The sequence below is a fragment of the Carassius auratus genome, chromosome 15 (genome assembly GCF_003368295.1).
Source record: "Carassius auratus strain Wakin chromosome 15, ASM336829v1, whole genome shotgun sequence".
NCBI lineage: Eukaryota > Metazoa > Chordata > Actinopteri > Cypriniformes > Cyprinidae > Carassius > Carassius auratus.
The window spans coordinates 5,469,485-5,495,864 of record NC_039257.1 but is presented as its reverse complement, the minus strand read 5'-3'; the positions used below and the strand labels follow the sequence as shown (position 1 = coordinate 5,495,864).

General features: G+C 37.7%; 1 protein-coding gene across 3 annotated transcripts in view; it reads left to right on the top strand.

The window, feature by feature from the left end:
* Positions 1 to 1,875: 1,875 nt before the first annotated feature.
* Positions 1,876 to 26,380, top strand: part of LOC113114814 (kinase suppressor of Ras 1-like) — a 36,379-nt gene continuing 11,874 nt past the window's right edge. The window contains exons 1-5 of one of the 3 annotated variants that reach the window (XM_026281860.1): positions 1,876 to 1,899; positions 2,010 to 2,264; positions 15,325 to 15,465; positions 22,900 to 23,047; positions 23,822 to 24,275. In XM_026281860.1, the coding sequence (XP_026137645.1) occupies positions 1,891 to 1,899; positions 2,010 to 2,264; positions 15,325 to 15,465; positions 22,900 to 23,047; positions 23,822 to 24,275 (1,007 nt within the window). In that variant the 5' untranslated portion in view covers positions 1,876 to 1,890. Of the gene's footprint in view, positions 1,900 to 2,009; positions 2,265 to 15,324; positions 15,466 to 16,475; positions 16,710 to 19,951; positions 20,105 to 22,899; positions 23,048 to 23,821; positions 24,276 to 26,380 lie in introns of those variants that run through there. The other 2 variants (XM_026281862.1, XM_026281861.1) reach the window with 2 other exon arrangements.

Below are 26,380 nucleotides of genomic sequence, written 5' to 3'. Positions count from 1 at the left end.
TTGTTACATTTCCTAATCTACAGTTGAGGCACATGCATTATAATAGTGCATATGTAGCATAACGCAGCACTTCGCTACAAACACTTTGATGAACTCTGAACAGCCAAAGTGTTGTTTATTTACACAATCATTTATAATAATTGTATTACCAACATTACTTACACATCAAAGGTACTCAGCAAGTAGTAACTCAATGGAAAGTGTAAAAACAGTCTTTTTCTCATGTGAGTGGGCAGAGAGCAGAACCTGTGAACAGTCATGCATGCGCACACACATACACTTAACGTGTTTTTCCAGCTCTTATACAAAGTGTGCCTCTGATGACATAATGGGAACTGTATTACTGAACCAGCAAGAGTAGTTATATGACAAGACAAGTTCCACCAAAGGGTTGTAAAAATTATAACATATTGACAACGAACATACATTTTGTGTTTTGGAAAAATTAAATATTTTATCTTAAAGTTGCGTCAAATTGAAAGGGTTAATTCACCACAAAATGAACATTTTGTTATTAATAACTGACCCTCATGTCATTCCAAATCCGTAAGACCTCCGTTCATCTTCGGAACACAAATTAAGAAATCTTTGATGCATTCTGCCAGCTCTCTGACCCTCCCATAGACAGCAAGGGTACTACCACGATCAACATCCAGAAATGTAGCAAGGAGGTCGGTAAAGCAATCCATGTGACATCAGGTGTTCAACAGTAATATTGCGAAGTTAAAAGAATTATTTTTGTGTGCAAAAGAAAAAACAACAGTCTCCTCCGCACCACCCTATTTTGGAGAGTATCCACTGAACGAAAACAGTGTATGTTGTTTTGTGTCAGCCGCACCACACAGATACGTTGTTTTCGTTCAAATCAAATCACAAACAACATTGAAAACTTATCCGCGTGGCGGAGCTTACACAGAACAACATGCTCTGTTTGCGTTCAGTGGATACTCTCCAAAATGTCGCTAGGAGTAGAGTTTTATTTTTATTTTTTTATTTTCGCACAGAACATATTCTCATAGCTTCGTTATATTACTGTTGAACCCCTGATGTCACATAGATTATTTTACCGATCTCCACATTTCTGGATGTTGATCATGGTAGTACCCTTGCTGTCTATGAGAGAGTCAGAGAGCTGGCAGAATGCATCAAATATTTCTTAATTTGTGTTCTGAAGATGAACGGAAGTCTTACGGGTTTGGAACATGACATGACGTTGGAACGTAATTGAGTAAAAACTATCCCTTTTGTTGTACTGTGTCAGCCACACCACACGGATACACTCTTTTTGTTGTTTAGGGAAGTCAAGGCCTAGTGGTTAGAGAGTTTGACTCCTAACCCTAGGGTTGTGGGTTTGAGTCTCGGGCAGGCAATACCATGACTGAGGTGCACTTGAGCAAGACACTGAACCCCTGGGTGCCACTGCATAAATGGCTGCCCACTGCTCTGTGGGGGGGGGGGGGGGGGGGGTCTGTGCACTTTGGGTGGGTTAAATGCAGAGCACGAATTCATACTTGGCTGTATGCCACTTCACTTTAAGGTGAACCGTTAATTCGATTGGTACCAGTAATAATAATGTTTTATTCATAAAGCGCTTTTAAAAGGTTGAAGGTCCCTATACACAATAACAAAAACATAGAAACAGATCAACAACTTTTCTTTTAAGTAAAAAATCGAACTAAGTTACGTAAGTGTTCCTCAAACGGTCCGATGCGCGTGTAAACGAAACTTCATTTCCCACACTGCAAAGCATCAAACGCTTCTTCAGACAGCTGACTGAGGGTGAGACCTATGCGAGCGCTTCTCAGAGGGCTTCACGGGATATACATACAACGTTTGAGGCGGAGCAAACTGACAACGCGTCCTGTCTGGCTGTCAAACCAGTCCACGAGTATGTTTAAGGTGTATGCTAGCGCTCTGAACTAGTAAATAACTCGCTTGGAGAAGCCCTGGCACCTCCGTTTAGTCTACATGCGTTTACAAACATGTCTTTGGACTTGTGTTTGCTGTAGTTCGAGCTCATGCCCCTAAAGCCGTGCCAATGCCGAGGAATGGATACTAGTGTCTCTGGCAAAGTTGGAAACATGGTCGCAAGTGATGAGGAGCATTTGGACGCGAGCGACGGCAGTAACGCAGGGATGGACGCGCTTCACCAGTGCGAGCTCATCCAAAACCTGATCGAGATCTCCATCTCTAGTCTGAAGGGGCTTCGGACCAAGTGCGCAGCATCTAACGACCTGACCCAACATGAGATCCGCGCTTTGGAGGTAATGGTTTGTGTGTGTGTGTGTGTGTGTGTGTGTGTGTGTGTGTCTATGTTTATTTTAAACAATAAGTTACAGTGCATGTCAGGTTGCAGGTTATTAAATCAAGTAAGTGCCATGACATTAGTGTGATCCTGTATTAGGTGTATAATAGTTCTTGAAATGCCTAAATAATGAGGTCCGCTTTGTAGTTGCACCTTCAAGTCAATATTAATTGTATTACCTGTGAATATATTGTCACCAAATTCATAAATGATAGGGGTCATGGAAACCCCCTCTTTGCTGACATTACTTCCTGGATCGTAAAGTAGTTGTTTAGGGTGCATCTGCCTACCCCCTCCTGATGTAAAGTTTTACTTGTGTAGCCTAATATTGTGCGTTTCTACGTAAAAAAGTTTTGCACCTTTGAAGAAATGAACAGCACTTTAAGAAATATCATGGAGCAGGTTGCTCCTTTATATGCACCATGTTGAGATAACATGACCAGCTGTGGCATGAAAATAATAATATTTACTTTATATGATGCTTTCAGGCATAAACAGACATTGAAGCCATACAACAAAGACTTTCTGTAATTATTTTGCAGAAGGTTAGTGCAGTAGTGCAATTAAATTCTTTTTTTTTTTTTTTTTTTTTTTAAGTGTGAATGCTTTCATATTGAGTAATTTTCTCAAGCTTATGATAATCACTGTAACGGAATTCTTTAGTGTATTGCAGATGAGTAAACTAGTCAAAGTCTGTAGCTGTTTTAAAACTACATGTTCCATGTCAAACAGCCTGTTATCTGTTCTGCAAACAAGAGGAGTATATGTCAGAGGAGTGTTAGTGCTATTTTTAACTTTACGCAGGTATTTTGCAACAGTGGTTAACCCCTCCCACAAAAGTGAACTGAAATCCCAATTTGATAAAACGTGGAACACCATCACTTGAGGCTTTGATAAACAAACCGTTAATTCTTTGAAATGTTAATGATGCCAGTTCTCACGGACACAGGTAATTGTGGCATTGTGGTGGGTCTGGTGCTTGCTTCGGTGATACTTATCTATAGGTTTTACAGTTTCATTGTTTCTCATGATAAAATTCAAAAATAACTCTTGATCAAGTCATGTTAAGTTGTTTTTTCAGCACTTTTCTTATTATCAGCCAAGTGCAAGAAAAATTATAAAATGCAAGTCCTTTGAAACATAGCAGTATTTATATAACAGTATGATAATGTGTGATTTTCTGAGGCCACATAGTGTACTGTAATTACAAGAAATATAAAGCAATTTGAACCCAGCATGCTATATAAAAGCTAAAAAAAGTGCTAAATATAGTGCAGGCAGTGTCAGAAAGACTTGAATTGCAAGATGTAAACGTAGAGTCTAGTGCTCATAAAATGACTGTAATGCGGCAAAGATTGTGCTGATGTAGAACAATAACAAGCAGAGTCAGGAGTATGGGTTGCATTTCTGCATTGGGTGGGGGTGGACAGTCCATTTGTTGATTGTTAGAGCTATTGGATAGTCTAACTTGGAAGTCTAGTGGTTTTGGATTCTTTAAGCTTCCTCCAGATGAAACTAACAAGAGATGGTTTGATAATGTTGCTGTTAGCCTTTCTGTTCAATCCTTGTTAGCTGGAAGTGTGGTTCCTGTGACGAACTGAGCTATTTTTACTACCCACAGCAGAGATCTTTTGTCTAAAGTAGAGCAGTTAACATACCAGACAGTGATCTAGCAGGTAACACAGGTACTCTCTATGACGCACCTGAAGAAGCTGTTACATTTTCACCGGCTAGCCTAAAGGCCCCGATAAACTTCAAATTAAATCAAAGAACGAACTGATATGACTTCAGTTAGTTCTTCAACACCTTTGAGCTTCCATTGGTCCGTGGCGATTACGCAGTCAGTGGATGTGTTCTGAAATCCCACCTTCTTTGGTGTGCAATTTTTTTTCCCCAGGTTTGTTTCACATTCAACGGAGGTCCGAGCATAGAACAGCATCTCCTGAATACACTGGAGTGTCAAATAGCTGAGCTGGCACAAATATATCCATACCTGTACGATCACTTGCATAGAGACTTTAAAGATTCAGAAAACACACTTAATTCCTAGAATGAAATTGCAATGAAGCTTGGTGTCGATGAAATGGCGATGTGCAAAAGTAACGTAGAGAAACATACAAGACAAGTTTTCCATAGACATGAAAAGATTGAAAGGAAATAATAATAATAAGTTTTATTTATATAGCGCCTTTCCAGAGCTCAAGGACACGTTACAATAAACAAACAACAATAAAGGCAATTGACAAAGAGAGCAGACAGAACAACAATAGGCAAATGAGAGTGCAAGTACAGTAAGTGAGAATTGTGTAGATGGGGCAGCAACCAGCAGAGAGAGAGGGAAAGAAAAAAAAACACTAAGACCTATAACATTCAGAAAATAGGTGTGTTTTGAGCATGGATTTGAATTCAGAGATAGTGTTAACAAAACGGAGTGATGGGGGGAGAGAGTTCCACATTTTGGGTGCAACAACACTGAATGATCTGCCCCCCATTGAAGCAAGGCGATGCCGAGGGACAACGAGGAGGCTGGAATCAGCGGATCGTAAAGAGCGAGTTGGGGTGTAAGGGAGAAGCAGGTTACAGAGGTAGGGGGGAGCAAGGCCATGCAGAGACTTAAAAGCGAGAAGGAGAATTCTGAATTTAATACGGTAAGCCACAGGAAGCCAGTGAAGATCATGCAGAATTGGGGAAATATGTGCAGAACGCTTGGTGTGGGTGAGTAGTCTGGCAGCAGAGTTTTGAATGTATTGTAATTTGGAAATGGAGCTAGCTGATAGGCCGATGAAAAGTGCATTGCAGTAATCAAGACGTGAGGTGACAAATGCATGGATGACAGTTTCAGCATCTGAGATACTGATAAAGGGACAGAGCTGAGCGATACGACGTAGATGAAAGAATGCCAATTTAGTGATGGAATTAATGTGAGAGTGAAAAGATAGAGAGGAATCAAAAATTACACCAAGATTTTTAACAGTACTAGATGGTTTGATAAGAGAGCCGGCGATCTCACAGGTGAAGTTAGTAGGAATTTTATTAGTGAGTGATGAAGGTCCAGAGTAAAGAGTAAAGATATTAGGTAGCAAGTTCCAAATACGCTGTTTCAAAAAATGTTCCACCATACTGCTGGTGGTGTTCTTTCAATAAGCGAATTTAAAGGGTACAAAAAATTCAATGCCTAACGAATATATGATAATAAACCTTTGTTTTAATTAGAAGTAAATCATGACACCACATAAAATCTTAAAAGGTGTAACAATTTATCCAGTTTAATAAAATAAATAAAAAACTAATAAAATAAAGTAACAAATTGTTTAAAAATATTTTTCCCCACATCATGGTAGAGTTTTAAGACTGAGACATTCACACTTCCCATAAAGGACTGATTATGGAAATGGTATGGTTGTATTGTATTGCAAACATAATACTTGACTCTGAACTGTGGCTAATCATTTATACTTGTCTATAATATTCTCACCATTGGGGCCCTGTCTCACATTTAGATTGCCTACACTTCATCATTTCATTGTTGTTTTGTTTAGGGGATACGCACGAGTAGCACGACACGTTCACATTAATCTACACCCCGCCTCCAGCAGCATATTTTTGCCCTCAAATGAGGAACAAAAATTTAGTTGGCTGAAGTATATCAGGGTCTTGAGTCTCTTATGGAAGAAAGGTACTTTCAGGTTAAGGATGAGGTGTTCAGGGTTCATGTGTTAAGGTCATTGTTAAGGAGACATCTTTGTCTGAACTCTCTAATCAGGTCATCTTGTGATTGTTTTCTTTTTACCAGACTTTGAGCTGTCTTACCTGTTCCTGTCTTGTTGATATCATCAACTTATGTAATTACTTTGATGTCTCAGGTCAGCGAGGTAGGTATTGCAGTGGACTCCGCAATACGGTAACACCAGTGTTAAGAAAGGTTGCCTTTGAAGTCAAGGAACAGCAGGTGTCCTTGGCTCTTTTGATACCTGTGGAGAAGTAGGTTCAGCTGAAGAGCTGTGGCCATCAAAAGCTTGCTGTGGTAGGATGAGAGAAGACGGATACAGTGAAAATGGTGTCAGGCCTCAGAGAGTGGCTTTGCATCCCAAGGGCCGGCTCAGAGTGAGGAACATGGTGGCCTGGCAACCTGAGTCCCTGGCTGCAGCATCCGGGTGGTGGCACGGAATTCCCTACCTGCTCACTTCCTGGACCTACAAGGATACAGTTTGCATACCGAGGGACCAGAGTCCAATCCCCTGAGGTTATCAGAGTGTTCCCAGAGAGAGCAAACACAGCCCATACTGATTGTAAAGTCCTGCTCCTGGAGAGCCACTTTTCTGTAGAGTACACCTGTCCATCGTCCAGTTTAGCTTTAATCTAACACGCATGAAAAATCTAACCAAAGTCTTCAGGGTTACCTGAAAGTTACAGGCTGTTGTGTTTGACTAGGTTTGAGCTAATCTCTGTAGGACAACTTTCTCCAGCAGCCCCTGCTCAAAGGTTTCTAGTAACTTTGTAAGAAAGTAACCCACCAGGAACAGAATTGGGCAGCCCTGATATAAGGAGAAGCGGTCATTCAGTCACACATTGGATCTCAGCGTTTATCCAAGGTCTTGTCTTGGGTAGTGTGGTGATCAACGCACTTGTTGATGTTAGCTATGATTGATTGATATTCCTCCATTTAATCTTCATTAAACTTAACCTCATTGAAAATATCCCAATCAGTGCCAACAAAACAGTTGAGCAGGACTTTGTTCGCTGCCTCTGGACACACTTGAATTACTTGGTGACCTGTTTTCCCGGCACTCAAAGCGAAGCACAGAGAGATGCTGCTAAATGGCAATTATCGTTTAGATTCCTGTCAGTAAGTCTCACAGAATTCCTGTGGATAAACTGGCTGTCTCTCTGTGCTTGTTCTTCAGACAGTAAAAGAATGACTGTGGTTGGCAGCTGAGAATCTCTGGTTAGTGGCTTGTCTTCTCTGGCCATTGGAAAGATTGTTGTGTGTTTGCGCTATTGTGGCTGTTCCTATATTTAGCGAGAGTGTTCCCTTCACATGCATGTGATTAGTGATCAAGATTCCTCAATCTAAAGGGAGGGTTTGTGAAAGTCAATCTGACTCTGTATGCTACAATCCTGTAATGCCGCAACTCCACTAAAATCTTTTGGGTAGACAGAGGGCATCCAACAAAGGGCTGAAGAACAAAAGTGATGGAAAGTCCAGGCAATGTGTTCCTCCCTCTCTCTGCTTGAACAATAAGCCTGCATGTGAGAGGCAGGCCGAATTGCATTAGGAGTAGGGTTACATCAAGCACTCGGAATAAACTGTGTGTAGACTGTGTGTGTTTATGGATATTGGAGAAGACAAGTGGTTTGCAAAATGACATCTCTTTTATCTTTCTCATTGGGGGAACAAAAGGAAATTCTTAGGTTTTTGTTTGATTTAGTGAGGGGAACAGATGCAGACTTGGATGCTAGCAGATGTCCAACAACCATGTGTTACATAATTACTTGACCAATGGGTGTTAACCACACTCTCTCCTTGTAAAGATGTCAGGCATTCATATTGACAGCGATTTAGTCTGAAGGTCACCAAATCATTGTACTAGTAGGTGGTGCTGCTTGCCTACTGTAATCAGTTGTTTTAGTAAGTTGATCACCTCAGGTGGACCTCCCATTGGTAGTTGCCAACTTTCATTGAAAACGCACAACTTTGTGGGTGCAAATTGTGAAGGACTCTTTAAGATTTGTTTAAAAACTTCAGTGGCATTGGATCTAATAGTTCAGTTCTCTGATAGTACAATCATTCTCTGTTGTATTATATGTGCCCTCATTTTCTTGAGTTGTGGGACTGTTTAAAACTATTTTAGCACAGAAGTGTGTCATCAGTTTCATGCAGTTTATTTTCAGAACAAAATGTCGGTCAGTCTGCATTCAAGTGTGAAACTATACTGCTAAATCTTGCATGTTATTTCTTCATCTTGTGAAAAGTGTAAGTCCCTTTGATGACATTTGTGTTGGAGTCACATCTTGTTTGTCTTTCAGTGCCGCCATCTGGCTATCACTAAATGTTCTCCACAGGCTCAGTACAGATCTGGCCACAACCACTCTGTGGCCTGAGACTGTCAGTTTGCAAAACTGTGTGTGTTCTCACAAGCAAATCATACATCTATTTAAAATGTGTAGATGCAAGTTGCTCAGGACATGCTATGCATTGAAGTCATGTTTTCTTACTTGTTTTGTGCCAGTAAAAAACTGTCTGTGTTGTGTTTTGGGATTTCCTGTGGATGGCCATAGGTGGTCTGCACAAAAACGTAATATCTACTGACAGCTCACCAAAAATCCACTAGTTTAATTAATAATTGCGTGTAAGTTTTGGGAGGATCATGGACAAATTCTAAGTGACCTTCAAGATTGGTAGATTGGTCTTAGAACTTTTTGTCTGTTAATGATGTCATTACAGTCATCTTTGTTAAGCTATTTACCAGGATTTGAATAGTATGATGGTTAAAAACCTTTTAATTTGCGGTTTAAGGTAATACAGGTTTTACCAATGTGCACTAGACATTAAGGCCTGTTTGAGGTGAGCAAAATCTGCGCAGAACCGATCACCGGTGATTACGGCGAGATACATGCCATTTAGAAAAGTTTCCGAGTTATGTACCACTTGCTCTGATGTCATGCTGACGTGTGCCATAAAACTCTTGCGACGACAAGGTAAATACACCTTTGTATTGAATTAAATACCAACCACTTTGAGTGTCTTGTTCTTCATATTTATTTTTATATAAAAGCAACAGAACTGAAATTATATCATGTTTATTAGCAACACAGCATGTGAGTGAGAATGACATGATATCCGTCTTTGATCTCGTTGGTATCTGTTCCACTTCGAGAGGTCAGCACCGTCCGTCTTGACTGCGCTTATTTCACTCCTCCCTTCGCTGTAGCCGCCTACTCTTGCCTACATTTCAGGCGAGGCGCATCTCAAACAAGCCTATTTCTGGGTATTTGGTGCTTTCCCTGCATGCTGCAGTGACATCACTCTTGATGAAAGGGTCTCCCCCATCTGAAGGCAAAGTGGTAGATGGGTGGCGTGAGAATGGTTAAAGTATCAAATTAGGAGAACAATTCCAGCAACATTATCTTCTCAATCTTTCTGTGAACTGAAATCCACTGCCAATCAGATCACATTATATTGATATAACATTATATAATATTATATATTGTTCTCCCAAAAATTTAAATCCTTTCATCATTAACTAAATTTACTGTTACATTGTTTCAAACCTGTATGACATTATTTCTAAGAAGGTTTCACCTTCACCTTTTTTTCCTTGTAATCAAGGTCAGTGGGATTGCAACAACATTTAGATCCTACTGACTTTCTGAGACTTATCAAATGTGTTCATTTGTGTTACAAAGAGAAACGTCACACAGGATTGGGACAATGTAATTTTAAGCACTCTTGGCTATATATACCATTAACCTATTGTGTCCTGTGTTCCAGTTTAAAGATCCAAAATTGTTTAACCTAGAAAGTACACCGACTCATGACACATATATTTCAGCAACTTGACGTCCTTTTAAATGACTACCTGCAACAACCTTTTTGGCTCAATTATCTTGAGTACAGACCTGTGGCTTATTTCAAAATCATTAAATTTGCAGCAGATGGGAAGAGGGATTGCCACATTTTTGGATGTGATAAAACCTGCTCATGACACAATCTTGGTTTCAGTGCCAGGCAATCGTAAGCACTTGAGGGATGTTCCCGGTTGATGTTCTTTCATGTAATAGACCCTAATTGATTGAAGAGATCTGGGAGAAACATGTTTTGAAGAATCACGACTCCCTATAGCGTCTCAGTTTTGGTTTCTGGGAAATGGCATTCTTTGCTCGGTAGCGTGAGTGCTCATCAAAGGCATTTTAAAGGGGTCATAGGATGCTACATGCACTTTTACAAGTTGTTTGAACTGAAATGTGTGTTGGCAGTGTGTGTACACAACCACCCTATAATGATAAAAATTCACCCAGTGTGTTTTTTTTTTCTTTTTTAGATCTCGTTAAATCATTTCACCTTTCTCAAATCAAGCCAATCTCAGGTGGGGCAGCTGTGGCCTAATGGTTAGAGAGTTGGACTTGTAACCCCAAAGGTTACAGGTTTGAGTCTTGGTGCTGGCAGGAGTTATAAGTGGGCGAGAGTGTATGAACAGCGGTCTCTACCACCCTCAATACCCATTTGCTGAAGTGCCCTTGAGCAAGGCCCTGAACCCCCAGTTGCTCCCCGGGCACTGGATCTATAGCTGCCCACTGCTCCGGGTGTGAGTTCATGGTGTGTTCCCTTCTCACTGATGTGTGTGTGCACTTGGATGGGTTAAATGCAGAGCACCAATTCAGAGTATGGGTTACCATACTTGGCAAATGTCACAACTTTTTTTTTTTAGTTACTTTGTGGATGGAAAGTTAACACATCATTGCGACGCCAATTAGGTGCAGTGGAGCATGGGCCTCTCAACTGGCTAATGTTCGTTCGTATCAGGAAATCCCCATGTGGTTTTCAACAGCTTTATCATTCTGTTTCCCCCCTTTCTCTTTTCTTGTGCGTTATGTTCCACGAAGTCTTGCACTTTATTGTCTAGTGCTGCACATTTTATTCTTTTTATCGTGGGCTTACCTTTATCAGCAACTTTTCATCCATGTTTTTTTTTTTTTTCAATTAAGCATTCTGTTTTTGATTTCATCATTGAGACTAATCACATGATGGATCTATTGCCATGTACTCAGCTGAAATAATAGCTCAATCATGATTTTGTAGGTAGTCTGATTGTTTAAACCTAGCATGCATGATCACATATGCTTTTATGTTATTGTCAGAAACAATAGGCGGAGGTTTGCTTGTGTTGGTGACACAGAGTGTAACAGGATCCACGCCATGCCACTCCACTACAGTCTACAGTTACCTTATCATCTGGTAGAACTGTGACACTTCTTTTTGCAAACCTTTTATGCATGTCGTATTTAATGAAATCAAGTGAATTTTGTTGATGTTGAGAGCATGCCTACACAAAAGATATCACATTCACATCTAATCACATTTCTCCATGCACACTCATACCAGGAACCCTCTTCTTCTTGAAATGATTGTAGCACCGTTTTACCAGGAACCGTATTCATTAAATCAGCGTCACATGTGCTACACTCTTGATTTCCAACGTACAATGTTTTTTTTTTACTTTCACAGAGGCCTGTAGTACCAGACTCCATCAGCCTTTATGGATTGTGTCTTTTTACCTCTTTTTACCTTTTTACCTCGCTCATTTTGCATCTAAGAGGCCGGGAGCTTTCAAATGTCTCAACCTATTCTCAACCCATCCTCTCACAGACACTTTAGTTTAGACTTTAGGTCCCCCCTGCCCCATACTCTAGCCACCCCTTGAGAGGTGTAACAGAGACGGCAGATGAGAGTAGAGATAGACATTGAATACAGGCGCACTCCTTGCACATTGTGCCAGGCTGTGTCTGGTGCAAGCTAACACCCTGTTGTGTTTGAGGTTCGCTCGTGGCTGACCGATGCATCAAATCAGCATCAAATGGGGGCATTCTCAGATAGTACCTAGAGAAAAGGGCCAGCACACCTTCTCAGACTGCTATAGGCCTCCTGAAACTTTAATGATACGCTGCTCTTGTTCTCTTTTGAAGACTGCAATGCATTCTGTGTTGGTGGGGTGAGGTGATAATATTCTCATACATAAAGCCATCCACTGCTGTCTTGTCTCTCAGTGGAATTAATGGCTAGTAAGGCCGATACTGCAGCTGCGTTCTTCCCGAGAGCCGTGACCTTATATAGAGATACGAATGGAGAGAGCTAATCAACTGCACAGGTGGCTGGTTGCTGGGCTACAGGTTCAGGCGATCTACCAAAGCTTTTGTAGAGTGTCTTTCTCTGTGGTGATCTTTAGATAGAGCACGAGTTTGGCAAAAATGATGATGGGGAACAATGTGTGAAATCTAGAAATAGGTAGAATTTTTTTTGCACACGGTTGATTTTCGTAAACGACTGGCGCTGCTTCTGTTCCTGCTCTACAATGCAGTCTGCCCTGACACACTTTGACTGTTTTTGACTATTTATATGATTTGAAAGGTCAGGTAAATAAAAAAAACTTCTGTGTATGTTTAACTAGTTGAGAAATAAATACAAATGGTTAAAAAGAAAAAGAAAAAGACCGTTATGCATCCAGGATTTGTTTTTGCATACAGAAGCAACATAATTGAAGATGATGCAGATATCTCTAGGATTTTTAATGCATGATTGCTAAATCTTTAGGCACTTCATGATCCGATCTGATTCTGGGAGTCACGATCCGATTCCAAAACGATTTGTGATCTACATTTTTTCCTAATCAATTCTTCTTCTGTGCAAATACATCTTTACTACTTTACATTTTAACCACAATTGCAGTTTCTATGCTTTTTGTTTATAGCTGGAATCTCTGTATGTCAGTAATGACATCTTAAAAATAGAGGTGTGAATCTATAGAATTAAATTCAATTACGATTATTATTATCATTATCAACTCTATCACAATGTTTCACATTTTCAATATTATTGCACATAGCTACATTTTCATATACATTTTATTACAAATTAAATTTGTGCAAAATTTACTTAATTTTTTTATTATATATTACTTTGTAAAACAATTACTTATTTAAAATAAGTGTTCTTTAAGTATTTGAAGGTTAACAGACAATAGGCTAGTTATGGGGATTTCTTTTTTTCCTCACCATTATTTCCATTTGATTATTATTAATGAGATCATAGTAGGGGTGGGCGATATGGAAAAAATATCATATCACAATTTTTTTTTTTTTTTTCACAATTCATGATTTATCACAATTAAAACTATTTTGCAAGTTGTCTGAGCATTACAGCCAAACTAATTTCCCTATTTTAAAGACAGAAAAAAAGAATGGCATATATTTAGGCCAAAGAGAAGATAAAAATCTTTGTTCTTATTTTTTAATAACAAAGATAAAAGAATGACAAAGATACACATTACAACTACACATACAAACAGTGATTTATTTTAAGGTACAATAGCTGTATTTAGCGGGTGAAATATAAAAATAAAATACTATATGTACTGATTCCTGAAGCAACTGTTAAATTTCTTCAGTCAAGAGCAGTGAGTGATTTTTCTCTCTGCGTTTTGTCGTTTTATTAATGTTAAATAGTTAACCCAAAAATACAAATTCTGTCAGCTGTCTGTCAGTTCTGACCATAATAATGACAGAAATTAAATTTTAGGGTGATCTATCCCTTGACAGCAATGACAGTAGGCTGCATGTTTAATAAGCGTACAGTTACTTTAAGACCTGCACGCATCTAATATACAGGCAATGTTTACTTTCATTTTAGACATAACCAGCTTGAGTCTACATGTAAACCTTATGTGTTTTGACAGTATTAGCGCAAGAGATAACTTAGTTCAATAATCAGGTGCTGTTTGACAGGTTTTAGCGTGCGCGCTTCGGCTGTATTCGGCACCCAGAAAGAGCACAGGTGAGATCAGCACGGGAATTAAACATTTAAAAGCACATGCAAATATTGAGAGAGTTAAACTGATGTGAAATATAAATGCAATTATACATGTTGCATTGTACAGTATATGACTGACGCACGATACTACGCTATTTTTTCAAAAGCAGATCGCACACCCCTAGATAATAGACAGATACTTTAACAGGCTGCATTTATACAGCTTTAGCTAAATGTATATCTTCCGCTATATCTATAACTAATATATGCATATCTACAGCTTCAGCTAAAGTCTAAATCTAAAGCTGATATCCACATCTACAATTTTAGCTAATCTATATCTACTGCTATATTTATTAATATAGCTATATCTATATATATTCAAGCAAGGTGATTATCACTATTGTTTCCACTTCATGCTCTTGTAAATGAAATTAATTTACTTAAACACCAAACCTCCTATGGGACCAAGTCTTTTACCCAGTTTTACCTTAAGTAAACTTCTGAGTAATCTTTAAAGTTTTGAGTCAGTGAAAACGGCCTCTTCTTTAGGAGCACAGTTGCAGCTGTGGTTGTCTCTGAGGTGTTTGAACTTGTGCCTATAGAGGCAGGTGTGCGGTGGTTTCTGTTAACCTGCGGACCGCAGTGTCTCGCTGCTCCGTGATGTCACATGGGACCAAGTGTGTTCCAGCCAGGGTTGCCATAGTGGAGGAACAGACGCCCCGTGAGAAAGACTCCCTTGCCATGATAACCAGTGTCTATTTATAGACAGCACTGTTTATTGCAGTGGGAGCGTTACGGCAACAAAGGGAGGGTATGTACGGCTTGTTATTTTTATTCCAATATCATTCTAGTGATAGTAAGATAATGAAGGGTGGATGCACTGGCTGGTATTGGAACTGAAAAAGAAAGTGTGGTGTGTTTGAGTACAGTGTTTGTTTGCACTGTATTCGGTTGTTTTACTGACACCACACACACAGCACTATCATCGCCCACCGTTTACAATGAAGTCACACATGGGGATTTCCTTTGCTCTGTTCTCACTTTGCATTCTGCGTGCAACGCTTGCTTGCGGACATGAAGGTTTAGAGAAAAATGCTTGCACTGGATTATCAACATGCTTGTCCCTCATTGCTGTACATACTCAAACTTCTGTCACATCTGACTTGGCACTTTGAAACGGCTGGTTTTCTCTGAAGGTTTTTCTCTTTTTTTTTTTTTTGCCTGTTTGGTGACTGACGTCATCTTGTTTTTGCCTCAGTGGATTTTAATCTACAAAGAGCATCATGTTAAGTTAATAAGAAAGGTTCATTTCTCTGCCTTCGAAGGTATGAAAACTCATTAGAGGATAAATGGTGTTCATTTAAAAAGCAAACAGATGGCTCAATGAATTGTCTGTCACATCAGTTGCTACACCAGTCTAAGCCTGTGTGTGTCTTTGTGTGTGTGTGTGTGTGTGTGTGTGTGTGTGTGTGTGTGTGATCGCCATCTACAGGTGAAGCTGGTGAAGTACATCAGTAAACAGTTAGAGTGGAAGCAGAGTGTTCCAGAGAGAGAGAGACCGCTGGCGCTGGACTCTTACCCACAGCTCATAGACTGGCTGTACACCATCAACCTCCGGCCAGAGCTCATAGAGGTACTCACTGTGTTTGTTTCTTAGTTCCTTTGTTGTCCGTATTTCCCTGCTTCATGACCTTTATTCAGTTAATGGGCCATTTTAGGTAGTAGGTTATTATTTTGATAAGTATTTTTATTATCAAATTATTTTATTTTATTATCTCTTAAAAGACATTTGATCTATTATACTTAGATTTAGCATTTTTTAGGAGTGAAAAACTACAAACTAAAAGTAAGAAATAATTATCAAACTAGTTAGAATGTCAGTTCTTTTATTTTATTTTATTTTATATTTTATTTTTATTTTATTTTACTTGATTTGTTTTGTTTTTTGTTAATGTTCTTTTATTTTGTGTTATTTCATTTATATTGTTTTGTGTGATGTGTGATGTGCTTTGTTTATTTTAAGGGATTTGCTTTACATATATAAATGACAGTGTTTTTTCATACATCAAAAATGTAGAATAAATAAAACACACACACACACACACACACACATATATATATATACATATACATAAATGTATATAAATATAATAAATATAAATAAATTTAATGTATATTTTAAATATTATGTTTAGTTTTTACCTTTTTATTTTTATTATCTACTTACCATTTTATTAAACACAATAAGTAACTTAGGTACAATATGGCGAACCTGTCATATTGCCTAAATGAGGAAATGTAGCATTTTGGTTTTTTTTTTTATTCAGCCATATTTAACACAAAATTGAATTACAACTGAATAATTTATTATTAAAATAGTCTTCTTAAACTGTAGCTTCTACTTAATGAAAGTGTGTTTAAAAAATGAATATTGGAGGATTCAGACAGGAGAGGGAAGATATTGCTTGTTTGTTGCTGAGAGTCTCTGTGGTGTTTCAGTCCTCTGTGGATTCACACACCTGATCCCACTCCAAAGCCCAGAATGTGCAGCGTCAGCCACTGTGTCAAAAACTCTCTCGTCAGTCTATTTTTAGACTCCAAAAGGGGTCTCTCTTTCTCCGTCTCTCTGCCCACCACCCCATACTGTCATATACACAAAGCTGACCAGAACAGCACGGCATTCGTGACTGCCTGGCAAATGGGCAGACCTGTTTGTCCTCATTAGGCACCGAAACAGACAACACGGGGAAATAAGCAACATATGCAAGACTGAGGAACAAAACTTTAAAAATAGAAACAGTTTATCCCAGCGGGGACAGTAGGGGTCACTTTGCGGCATGCCTCTGATTAGCTGACTGCTTCACTTCGGTCACTGCGGTAGGACAGCATGTTTTTTATTATGTCTCCTCCAGTCTTCCATGTCCCAAAATACTTGCCTTGTTGTTGTATATTCACAACAGTGCAGTTATGTCTGTCTGCATCAGCCTGTGGCCAGGTTTTGCTTCAGGACCCAGATTTTACATTTGACATTAGTAATGACCCACTAAATTTCATAAACTGTACAAAAGTAAACAAAAATATCTTTAAAGGTGTTATTACTTAATAAATTAATGTTTGTATTGTGAGAGAATTTTTTTTTAGTGTAGTCTGGATAATATTAAATTTAATTTGTATATATATTTTAGTTACATATGTTGACATATGCAGTTATTGTTTTATTTGTTTTGCTTTGTTTTTCTTTTTTTTTTTTTACTTATTTTCATTTTGCAATATTTATTCCTATAACCCGAGACCCAATTTTGAGTTGTGACCCACCACTTGACAATCCCTGCCCTAGCTCAATAAGTTTGTCTCTAACATGTCACACCAGGCTGCTACAGTGTGATTCACAGGGCAGGAATGCATGCATGTGGCAGGACACACACGTGGGCAGCCGGCCAGTCTCGGACAGGACAGCAGGGAATCCAGCTGCCCCAGTGTATCAAAGTATAATGGGATAGTGCTTTCTCAGGAAAAGCAGAGGAATGCTATTTCTCCTGTGGGCAGGCAAGATGGGACTGGAGCCAATGTGGTTGTATTTGCATGATTAGACATTTTAGTGAAAGACGTAAGTTCTGGTGCATCTACAGAACTAGCAGGAAACACCTCTGCTGTCTTCTCAGTTATTGCTACTGCTTTGTGTGCATTTGTTTACTTTACAGTTACTAGAAATGGAGAACTATCTAGGGTTTCATCGTACTGTAAAAAAAACAAAAAAAAAACACATCTGCTATCATAGCTTTCATATCTGATAAAGTTCAGTCATTCTGATTTCATGCCATTTAGGTCACACATAAATGTCTGAACGTCACTGCATTACATAAGTAAATATCAAACACAAGAAGCAACTTATCAAGCTTATGATGCTATCGCCTGTTTTAAAACTAACTTCACGCTTTTATTTTTTACCAACTAGTCTTAATGTGCTTTTTACTGTTTGTATGAAGTCAGTTTTGAAGGGGTGCTTATGCTATATTTCTTTTATTACTTTGGTTTGAAATATATATTGTAAAGCAGAAACATTCATTCATGTCTTCCTGCTCCTGTTTGTGACCATCTGATCGTATAGTTATTATCATGAAATAAAGCTAAAATGATTAAAAACATTTGAAAATTATTAAAGCTGAAATAAATATTCTACATTTTAACAAAAAAAAATATATATATGTTGCCTTGGCTTTAAATTGAAGCACTGGAAAGTAAAGAAAAGTAAAACTGAGCTAAAATTAATACTGAAATAAAAGTAAATTAAACATAAATCGAATTAAATTAAGTAGAATCAAAACGGCTGAAAATATAAAATAAAAGCTAATTCAAAATATGAATAAAAACCATAGTAGTACTATATAGATAATACTAATAGAGCACTGATCCATAACATGCATATCTGGTGTCTGTGAGAGTCAGTGAGTATCAACTGATGTCACAAGCTGACGTCTTTACACATGAATTATTATTTTTTGTTGTGACTCATTCCTTGATGTTCCCAGCTGCCGTAGAGATGGGGTTTCCCTTTGCTCGATAAGCGTGAGAGAGTGGATCAACAACCATGACCCACCATTAATATTTGTGGGATTTTTTTGTGTTGTTTTTATCAGTTCTTGTTGCTGTATTTTAGATTGTGAGTTGCTTATGGAATATAATGCTTAATTTCAATCAACCAACGTTTGGAGCATTTGAGGTAAGGCAGTCCACAACATGCCAGTGTGTGTTATTGAGTAAGACTAAAGGACGCAGGCAGGAGTGGTTGTGGTTGAGTCATATTTTTTTTGTGGGTCACATCCTGTGGATCTACCAGTGGCCTTCCTTAAGGCAAAAGATAAAGAGAAAGAGATAGAAAGAAAAAGCGTCTGTGACAAATGCAATCTTACCCAAACCTCTGTTTCCGTAGCCTCTCTTTCGCTGTCCTTTGTTCCTCTGATGTGGCCTCTCTTTCAGCCCAGAATGAGCACTAATGCACAAAATGTATGGTGACAGGTCAAAGAAGGACTTAGGGCAACCTAACCCTCATTAATCTATGTTTCACACAGTCAAAAGACATCCTGCTCAGTAAATGGCCTCATAAACGAGTCTTTTTTTTGTAGAACAGTGGAATTTGTGTGGTATCCGTGATGTCTGCTCAGTTAGTCGTCTAGTCAGTGGGTTGCCTGATAGAGTAGTTCGATAACCTCACTTAAGGTAATCCTGTATAATAAAGTTGGCTGCAGTTTAACTGATCACAGTCAGTAAGAGGGCTTTTACACAAGAGATTGGATCAGAATGCAGGGTCGTGAAAGACGCTTTAACTATTTTACTTAAATTAAAATTAAATTAAATGTATGCATTTAGCAGACGCTTTTATCCAAAGCAACTTGCATTGCATTCAAGCTAACAATTTTTCTGCTAACATTTAGCATTTTTAGGAATGCAGAACTAAAAAATACAAGTAAGAAAACATTGTCAAATTAGTTTATTGAATGGTAAGTAAGTTTTAAATATTTGTATTTTATTATTTTATTTTATTCTATTTCTGAGTTTTTTTTTTTTTTTTTTTTTTTAACTATTACTGTTCCAGAAAATAACCCTTTTTTTTTTCTCCTCAAAAATTCTATGTTAATTCTGACAATGTGTAGTGATCACTGGCTATGTATTTATTTATTTAATTCTATATATATATATATATATATATATATATATATATATATATAGAGAGAGAGAGAGTCTTTAACTATTTTATTTTATTATATATCTGGGTGAAATTGTAATTAAGTTGTGCCACTGTTGTTGAAATTACTACATAAAAAAAGGTTTAGGTGCAAGTTTAGTAAACTTGTGCTGAATATAATAGCTAATTTGACAATAACATAGACGTTTTTATTCGTGCCTTTTGGTTATATATAAAAAGTTGCATTATTCCCCTGAGTTGACCATCATGACCCATCCTTAGTTGAGAGAAGGGATTTAAACTGCACACAGGAAACCAAATGCATGTATTGGTGACCATGTGCTTTTAAGAGGAGTGTCCAGAGCTGTGGAGAGATTTCCCAGGCATGTTTACAGGAAGGAAAGAGGGATCGAGGGGAGGGACAGTGGGGAAAGGGAGGAGGGACAGAACCAGTCGGAGGGGAAGTTTGGGTTGGAAGGGAGCTGCTCTCACAGCGTGACTGACTTGAGACTTTGAAGAGAGACTTTGGTTTGTCGTTTCTGGGCTATGAGCTTTAGTAAAGGACAACTTCAGTGGAGAATCTTTCATGGTATAGTAAGCTTGACTGCTTCGTGTTTTACAGTCTCAAGACTTTGACAACAGTTGTGTTTTCTTTTTGATGTTTGTCGGTTTCCTGCCTGCATGCAAGCCTCTGTGGTCATAGAAAGTCTGCAAACGGAATTACCAACGGCAGATATCTGCTAACGCTGTGTTTGAACACATCAGGCACATGTCAGACTCACAAGCTTGTGAGGAAATTCCTCGCTTGCCATTTGTTTGAGGCGCTTATCAAGTTGCAATTCCACTGAAGAGTTTTGTTGAGGGCCGCTTGGTGATTTTGATCTGTTTTTCTCATTTGTAAGCATCCACTGTCATACTTTTTCTGTTTGATTGTAGTGTTTCTTGTGAAGCTTTACTGACAGAGCCAGCAGTAACCGTCACTGAGAAGGACACATGTATGTTATTTTGGGGAGCTCACCTGGGTGATTTTAATTCTGTGCGTGTTTGCTTCTTTGTTTTTGGATGGAAGCTAGCATAATGCTGCGTCTTGCTTTTATGTTTAGAGCATCACTCCCTGTTATGTCAGCTCATAAACTCCGGTAAAAGGCATGTTCAGACATCACCTCGGTATCGGTATGTGTCAGTTCACCTGTTCTCTGCCCCAGCTTGTCTGGTTTAACACAGTAATTCACGTACTTATTAACTTGGACGTACAAGTCGTTTAGAGCAACCAGGAGGTGTGTTTTACACCCTCATTATGCATTATGAGAGAACAAACATTAATAATATTTCCAGTAGATAAATAATTAGGCTATTCGTGTCACTGTATGTTTGTGTAGAGATTATGCTTGTTGGTTTGATTTAGACTCGGCTTGAGTTGATATTAGTTTTGTGTTCTTTCAGCTGTATTGGATGATGTTGTCTTTGTTGAGAAGAGATCTGTGCTCTTATTTCGGATCTCTGGCTCTTGTTCAAAAAGGAAGTCTCCATGAGGATGCTGGGAGATTTCCATTCCCCCGAGTGTCATGCTTATCATTTAGAAGGCCGTTTAACTTGTTTATGATGTGCTATATTACACACACCCACCTCATGCAAACACAATTACGTGTGTAAATGGGGATATACCTTATTTTTTTCTATTTTAAATATTTTTTATTTAATATTTTAACATTTTAATTTAATATTTTTTATTATTATTACAGACTATATACATTTTAAATATATTAAAATACATTTGGGTGATTGCGTGTCAGATCAACGATATTTAACAAACGTCCTCTGCTCACATTTTTGATTTTGCTCATATTTTTTTCTGAATGGTGACAGTTCAAAAATAGAGGGAAAAAGCCTGCATTCCTGTAACTCCAGAAGTATTAAAGATCTCTATTTATCCTTTTAGATTTTGGTTTTGAACTTTTCTTCTGGTGTCGTTATTTTAAAGGCAATATAATCTTCATTTCTCAGAGACATTGGGATCACTTTACATATAGCAGATCATTTTATCTTTTAAAGTGAAACAGCTGTAAATTTATATGAATATTTGTATAGTCCTGTGTTATTTTTTAGCATTGTCTATAAACTATTATAATATTTATTAATATTTAGATTTTTATATAATAGCTTTTATTTTTATATTTTTAGTTTTATTTTAGTTTCAGTAAATTGAAATGCTGAAAGTCCACTTTCGATTTCTGTTTAAAAGCTTTAATTTATTTCTATTTTTGTTTGTAAATTTATTAAACTTATTTAGTTCAGTTTTTCAAGTTTTTTTTTTTAATTAAAGATTTTCATCTAATATTTCTATTTTATTTATACCTTTTTATATTACTATGTTTTATTATTAATTTTAGTCATCAATAGCAACAGTGATGTATTATATCACAACCTTTAGTTCTACTTCTATCATTTGATTGACAGTGTGAATATGTGAAATGAAAGTGTATTGAGTATTCTCTCAATCCTGCGTCACTCAGGAAGGGTAACTTTGGGAAATGGAAAACCTTCCACAACATTTAATTATCAGTTGTGTCCTTGAAGTGTAGCTTTGTGTGAAAACACACAGACGCATATATATCCTTTCTATCAGTAAACACAGCAGTGGTTGTAAGATTCCCCTGGACCAGACACACAAACACTGCTGTTGACCTCATTTGTCCATTTTGTTAATGACCAACGTTTTACTCCACAATCTCAAGGTGCTTTATGTTGATATTATATAATCAGAACCCTGAATGGATGAATCTTATTCACCCCATTTTGTCTGTCGATAGACTTTTTATACCTACCTTGATCCTTTAGACCAAAGGGCCTCATGTTTCCTGTTATCTTTCCATTTACCATGGAGACTACACTGACCACAACTACAACTGTTGCTGGGCAGCTTCTCAGTCATGCATTTGAGTAAGAGTGTGTGTGTGTGTGTGTGTGTGTGTGTGTGTATGTGTGTTTTGGGTGAGAATTGAAATACGGCAGGGAGACGCCAAAGAGTGCAAGGATGATGTAGGGTGGAGGAATGGAAAAGAGACGGACAGGCAGAGAAAGAAAACTGGGATCTGGACATTGGCTCAGTCTGGTGCCACGAGATGCCAGCAGTCTTAGTGGCGGCGGGGGGATTCCAGGGGGCTTTATCACCTAATCTTTCTCTAATTAGTATATAGACTCCATTCTGTCTGTCTACAGCCACAGAAATACCATAGACTCTGGTCAAATACTTGCCAAATACGATAATACTGAGTCATTGACTGAGTGCTATTAATTTAGATGTATGATGTTGAATAACGTGCGATTAATCACCAATGTCCCTGTCTGCCTATGCCATGATTAATGTTTTCTTCTGTCTTCCAGGCAGTCCCTGTGAAGCTGTCTCTGGATGCTCTGCTGCAAATGTCCAGTGCGCAGGTGGAAGACGCCATGAAAAGACTGGGCTCTAGCAGTGAGGAGTGTTCCCGTATCACAGCTGCCCTCTCCTGTCTCAAGAGCGCTACTGACACAGGTGACACTCTTCAAAAACACTAGAACTTCCTGCTCTAGGCTCAGATTCTAGCTGTTGTCCACTTTAGGATTTTAGTACGATAATGTACGATAATGTTAGTAATAAACCAAAAAAACTTTTAATCAGCAACAATGAATTTTTATAATGCCTTTTATGACTTTTATTATTTTACAAAATATTTTTTTTTCAAATAAATACTGCGCCTTTGTACTTTCTATTCAGAGAATCCTGAAGTGTCACTGTTTCCACCAAAATAATTATATATGTATTTAATATAAGTTTTTAAAAATATATATTTATATTGCACCACATCATCAGAATATTATAATGATTTCTCGATAGATTATGTGACACTGGAGATTGACGGCTTGATTTTAAATTATTATCTCAAATATGTATTATATCACATTTGTAAACAATGGTTGGGATTGTTAACTGAAAAGTTAAAATACTTTTCATTAATTGCATTTAATATAATATATATATATATATATATATATATATTGCAAATAACTAAGTTGAAGTACTGAAATTCTAAAACTAAAACTTTAAAAGTCAGTTAAAACTAAATAGAAATAAAAATTTTTTATAAAAAGTACATGCACAACATTATTATAACGTAAATTAAATGTATAAAAATAAAGCTGATTCAAATTATTAATAAATTCTATAAAATGATATAAATGACACTGGTAAATAAGTCACTTTAATTAAGTTGGAGGCCTGCATTGATCATCCACCTTCTTCTGAACTGTCTCTCACTTTCTGTTTTAGGTGCAGCTCTTAAGAAAGAGGGCATCCCGTGGATAGCAGAACCCACTCAGCGTGACAGTTCCTCTGTTGACCCGCTGTCTTGTTCTATGCGTGCACATCAGCCTTACAGTCCCAGCCCAACCAGCTGGCCCCCTCCTTCTGCTTTACCTGCCCTTCGTTCCTGTGTCTCTGTCTCTGCTCTACCCTCAATGGACTTCCCTACAATCGTCCACCCTCACTGTGATGCGCTGACGGACCCTTTTTCATCCTCCCCGCAGCTGAACCGCTGCCCCCCCCGGCTGCTGTCCACCCCTCCAGCCACACCACCAACGAGAAGATATGGCAAAGTAAAGCCCACACGAACTCCACCACCTCCATCCCGTAAACTGCTAAACCTCCTGCCCAACATCACCCTCACACGCAGCAAGAGCCAGAGCCAACTGGCCAACCGGATCGATGACCCTACACCCAACAAGTGAGTTCAACACTGAATAATATTTTATTTATGGATGTAATACTTCATGGTATGATGATCTCTTCTCAATGTTTGCTTCAAAAAAGTTTGTTTGACAGCTGGATGATGCTGCTGGGCTTTACAGTGTCTTTAAAAGGGACGGTCTAAATTGAAGCAAGTTTTGCTATATTACTATTGCAAATATTTGACTGCAAACTAGATATGCATTCCAGAAATTGCTGAAGGGAATCCTGGTGTAAGCACTGAATTTGTGTAAATGAAATGCCATATCAGACTTGCTTTTGTAATAACAAAAAAGTGTCCAGTCGTAAGTCAGCTACAAACAGAAATTCACACAAAGTTATTCTGTTGCTACAAATAGATGCATAGAAAAGTGACAAATCACAATTCAGCATGCAGATACACTACTGTTCAAATATTTAGCTCTTTTTAAGTCTCTTATGTTCATCAAGGCTGCATTTATTTGATCAAAAATATAATGTTGCGATAATATTGTGAAATAACGGTTTCCCATTTTAATATATTTAAAATTTTAATTTATTCCTGTGATGCACAGTTTACTTTTCGGCAATCATTAGCCACTTCAGTCTTCATTGTCACATGATCCTTCAGAAATCATTCTGATAAGCTGATTTGCTAACATTTCTAAATCTTTTTAATGTTTTTGTGGAAACTGTGATTAATTTCTATTCCGTAATCTTTGATCAAAAGAATGCCATTTATTTAAAACTAGAAATCTTTTGTAATATTAGAAATGTCCTTACTGCCATCAATAGCATCCTTTCTGAATACGTTTTAATTTCTTTAGAAATAAAGTACCGACACCAGTAGTGTATATGCAAGAAAGAATAAATTTCAATTTCAATATAAATATAATGAAGCTGTCATCGTTTTTTGTAACCAAAATACATCTGTTGGACTGTTAGCCTATATTATGTGTTGTTTTTATGCAATATAATACTACAAACATGATGTCAGATTCTCAGAAACCCTTACCGCATGATAAAGTCATGCAGTAATGCACTGAGATGATGGGAATGGAATATATTCATCTGAAGGGCGTAGATAAAATCTGCAGCATAAGCGAGGCCTCTTCAAACCATAAGATTAGTGCCAGCGTTAACAGGCACACAAATATACTGTATGCTGACATTTCATTTCAAACTTGACTAAGAATTTTGACTCAGGCTCTTTTACACCCATAATCACAATTTTATGGTTTTGAAATGAATATTCTGTCACCATTAAATATCATAAATGGGGTCCATATGACTGGTATATTTATTTAAGTCTTCAAAATACATGGGACATATTTGTGTGAGGAACAAACTGAGATTTATAATCTTCCTTTTCCATTGTGATTTAAGTAATCTAGCAGAGATTAAAAAACCAGTAGCGCTGTCAAACGATTAATCATGATTAATCGCATCCAAACTAAATGTTTTTATTTAGATGGTATATATACATATGTGTGTTTGTGTATGTTTGTGCGGTGTATATTTTTGTGTGTGTGTGTATATATAAATATAGAAAAATATTTATATATTAGATATATTTATATAGCATATCATATAAATGTATAAAATTATGTAAATATTTTCAAAGAATATTCTGTATATGTCTGTATTATTTATATATACAAACTAAATATACACAGTACACATGCCTATATTATGTTAACAAAAACTTTTATTTTTGATCACTCGTTAACAGCACTACAAAAATTACAACTAACAGTTTACATAAAGCTATCGAATCATTTAAGATTATTATTTTTTTTAAATATAGCAATTAGACTTGTGCCGGTTTCCGTAATGCCATATACCACGGTAATGAATATGCATGATATTGTTATAGTGGGCACTTCTAAATACCGCTGATAATTATATTACAAATTATTCAGAATTTGGAATGCATTTTAAGAATACTATTCCCATCAGACCGGTCAAAATGCACAACACTGCTGTATGCTGCTTGAAAGACTCTGTGCGCTCTGATGTAAACAATCACGATGAGAAGCACATGGAGGAACACGTGAGAGACATGCTGAGTGAAAGCACATTCACTCTCTGACAGCAGATGGCGCTAAATTGCAGAAATTATCC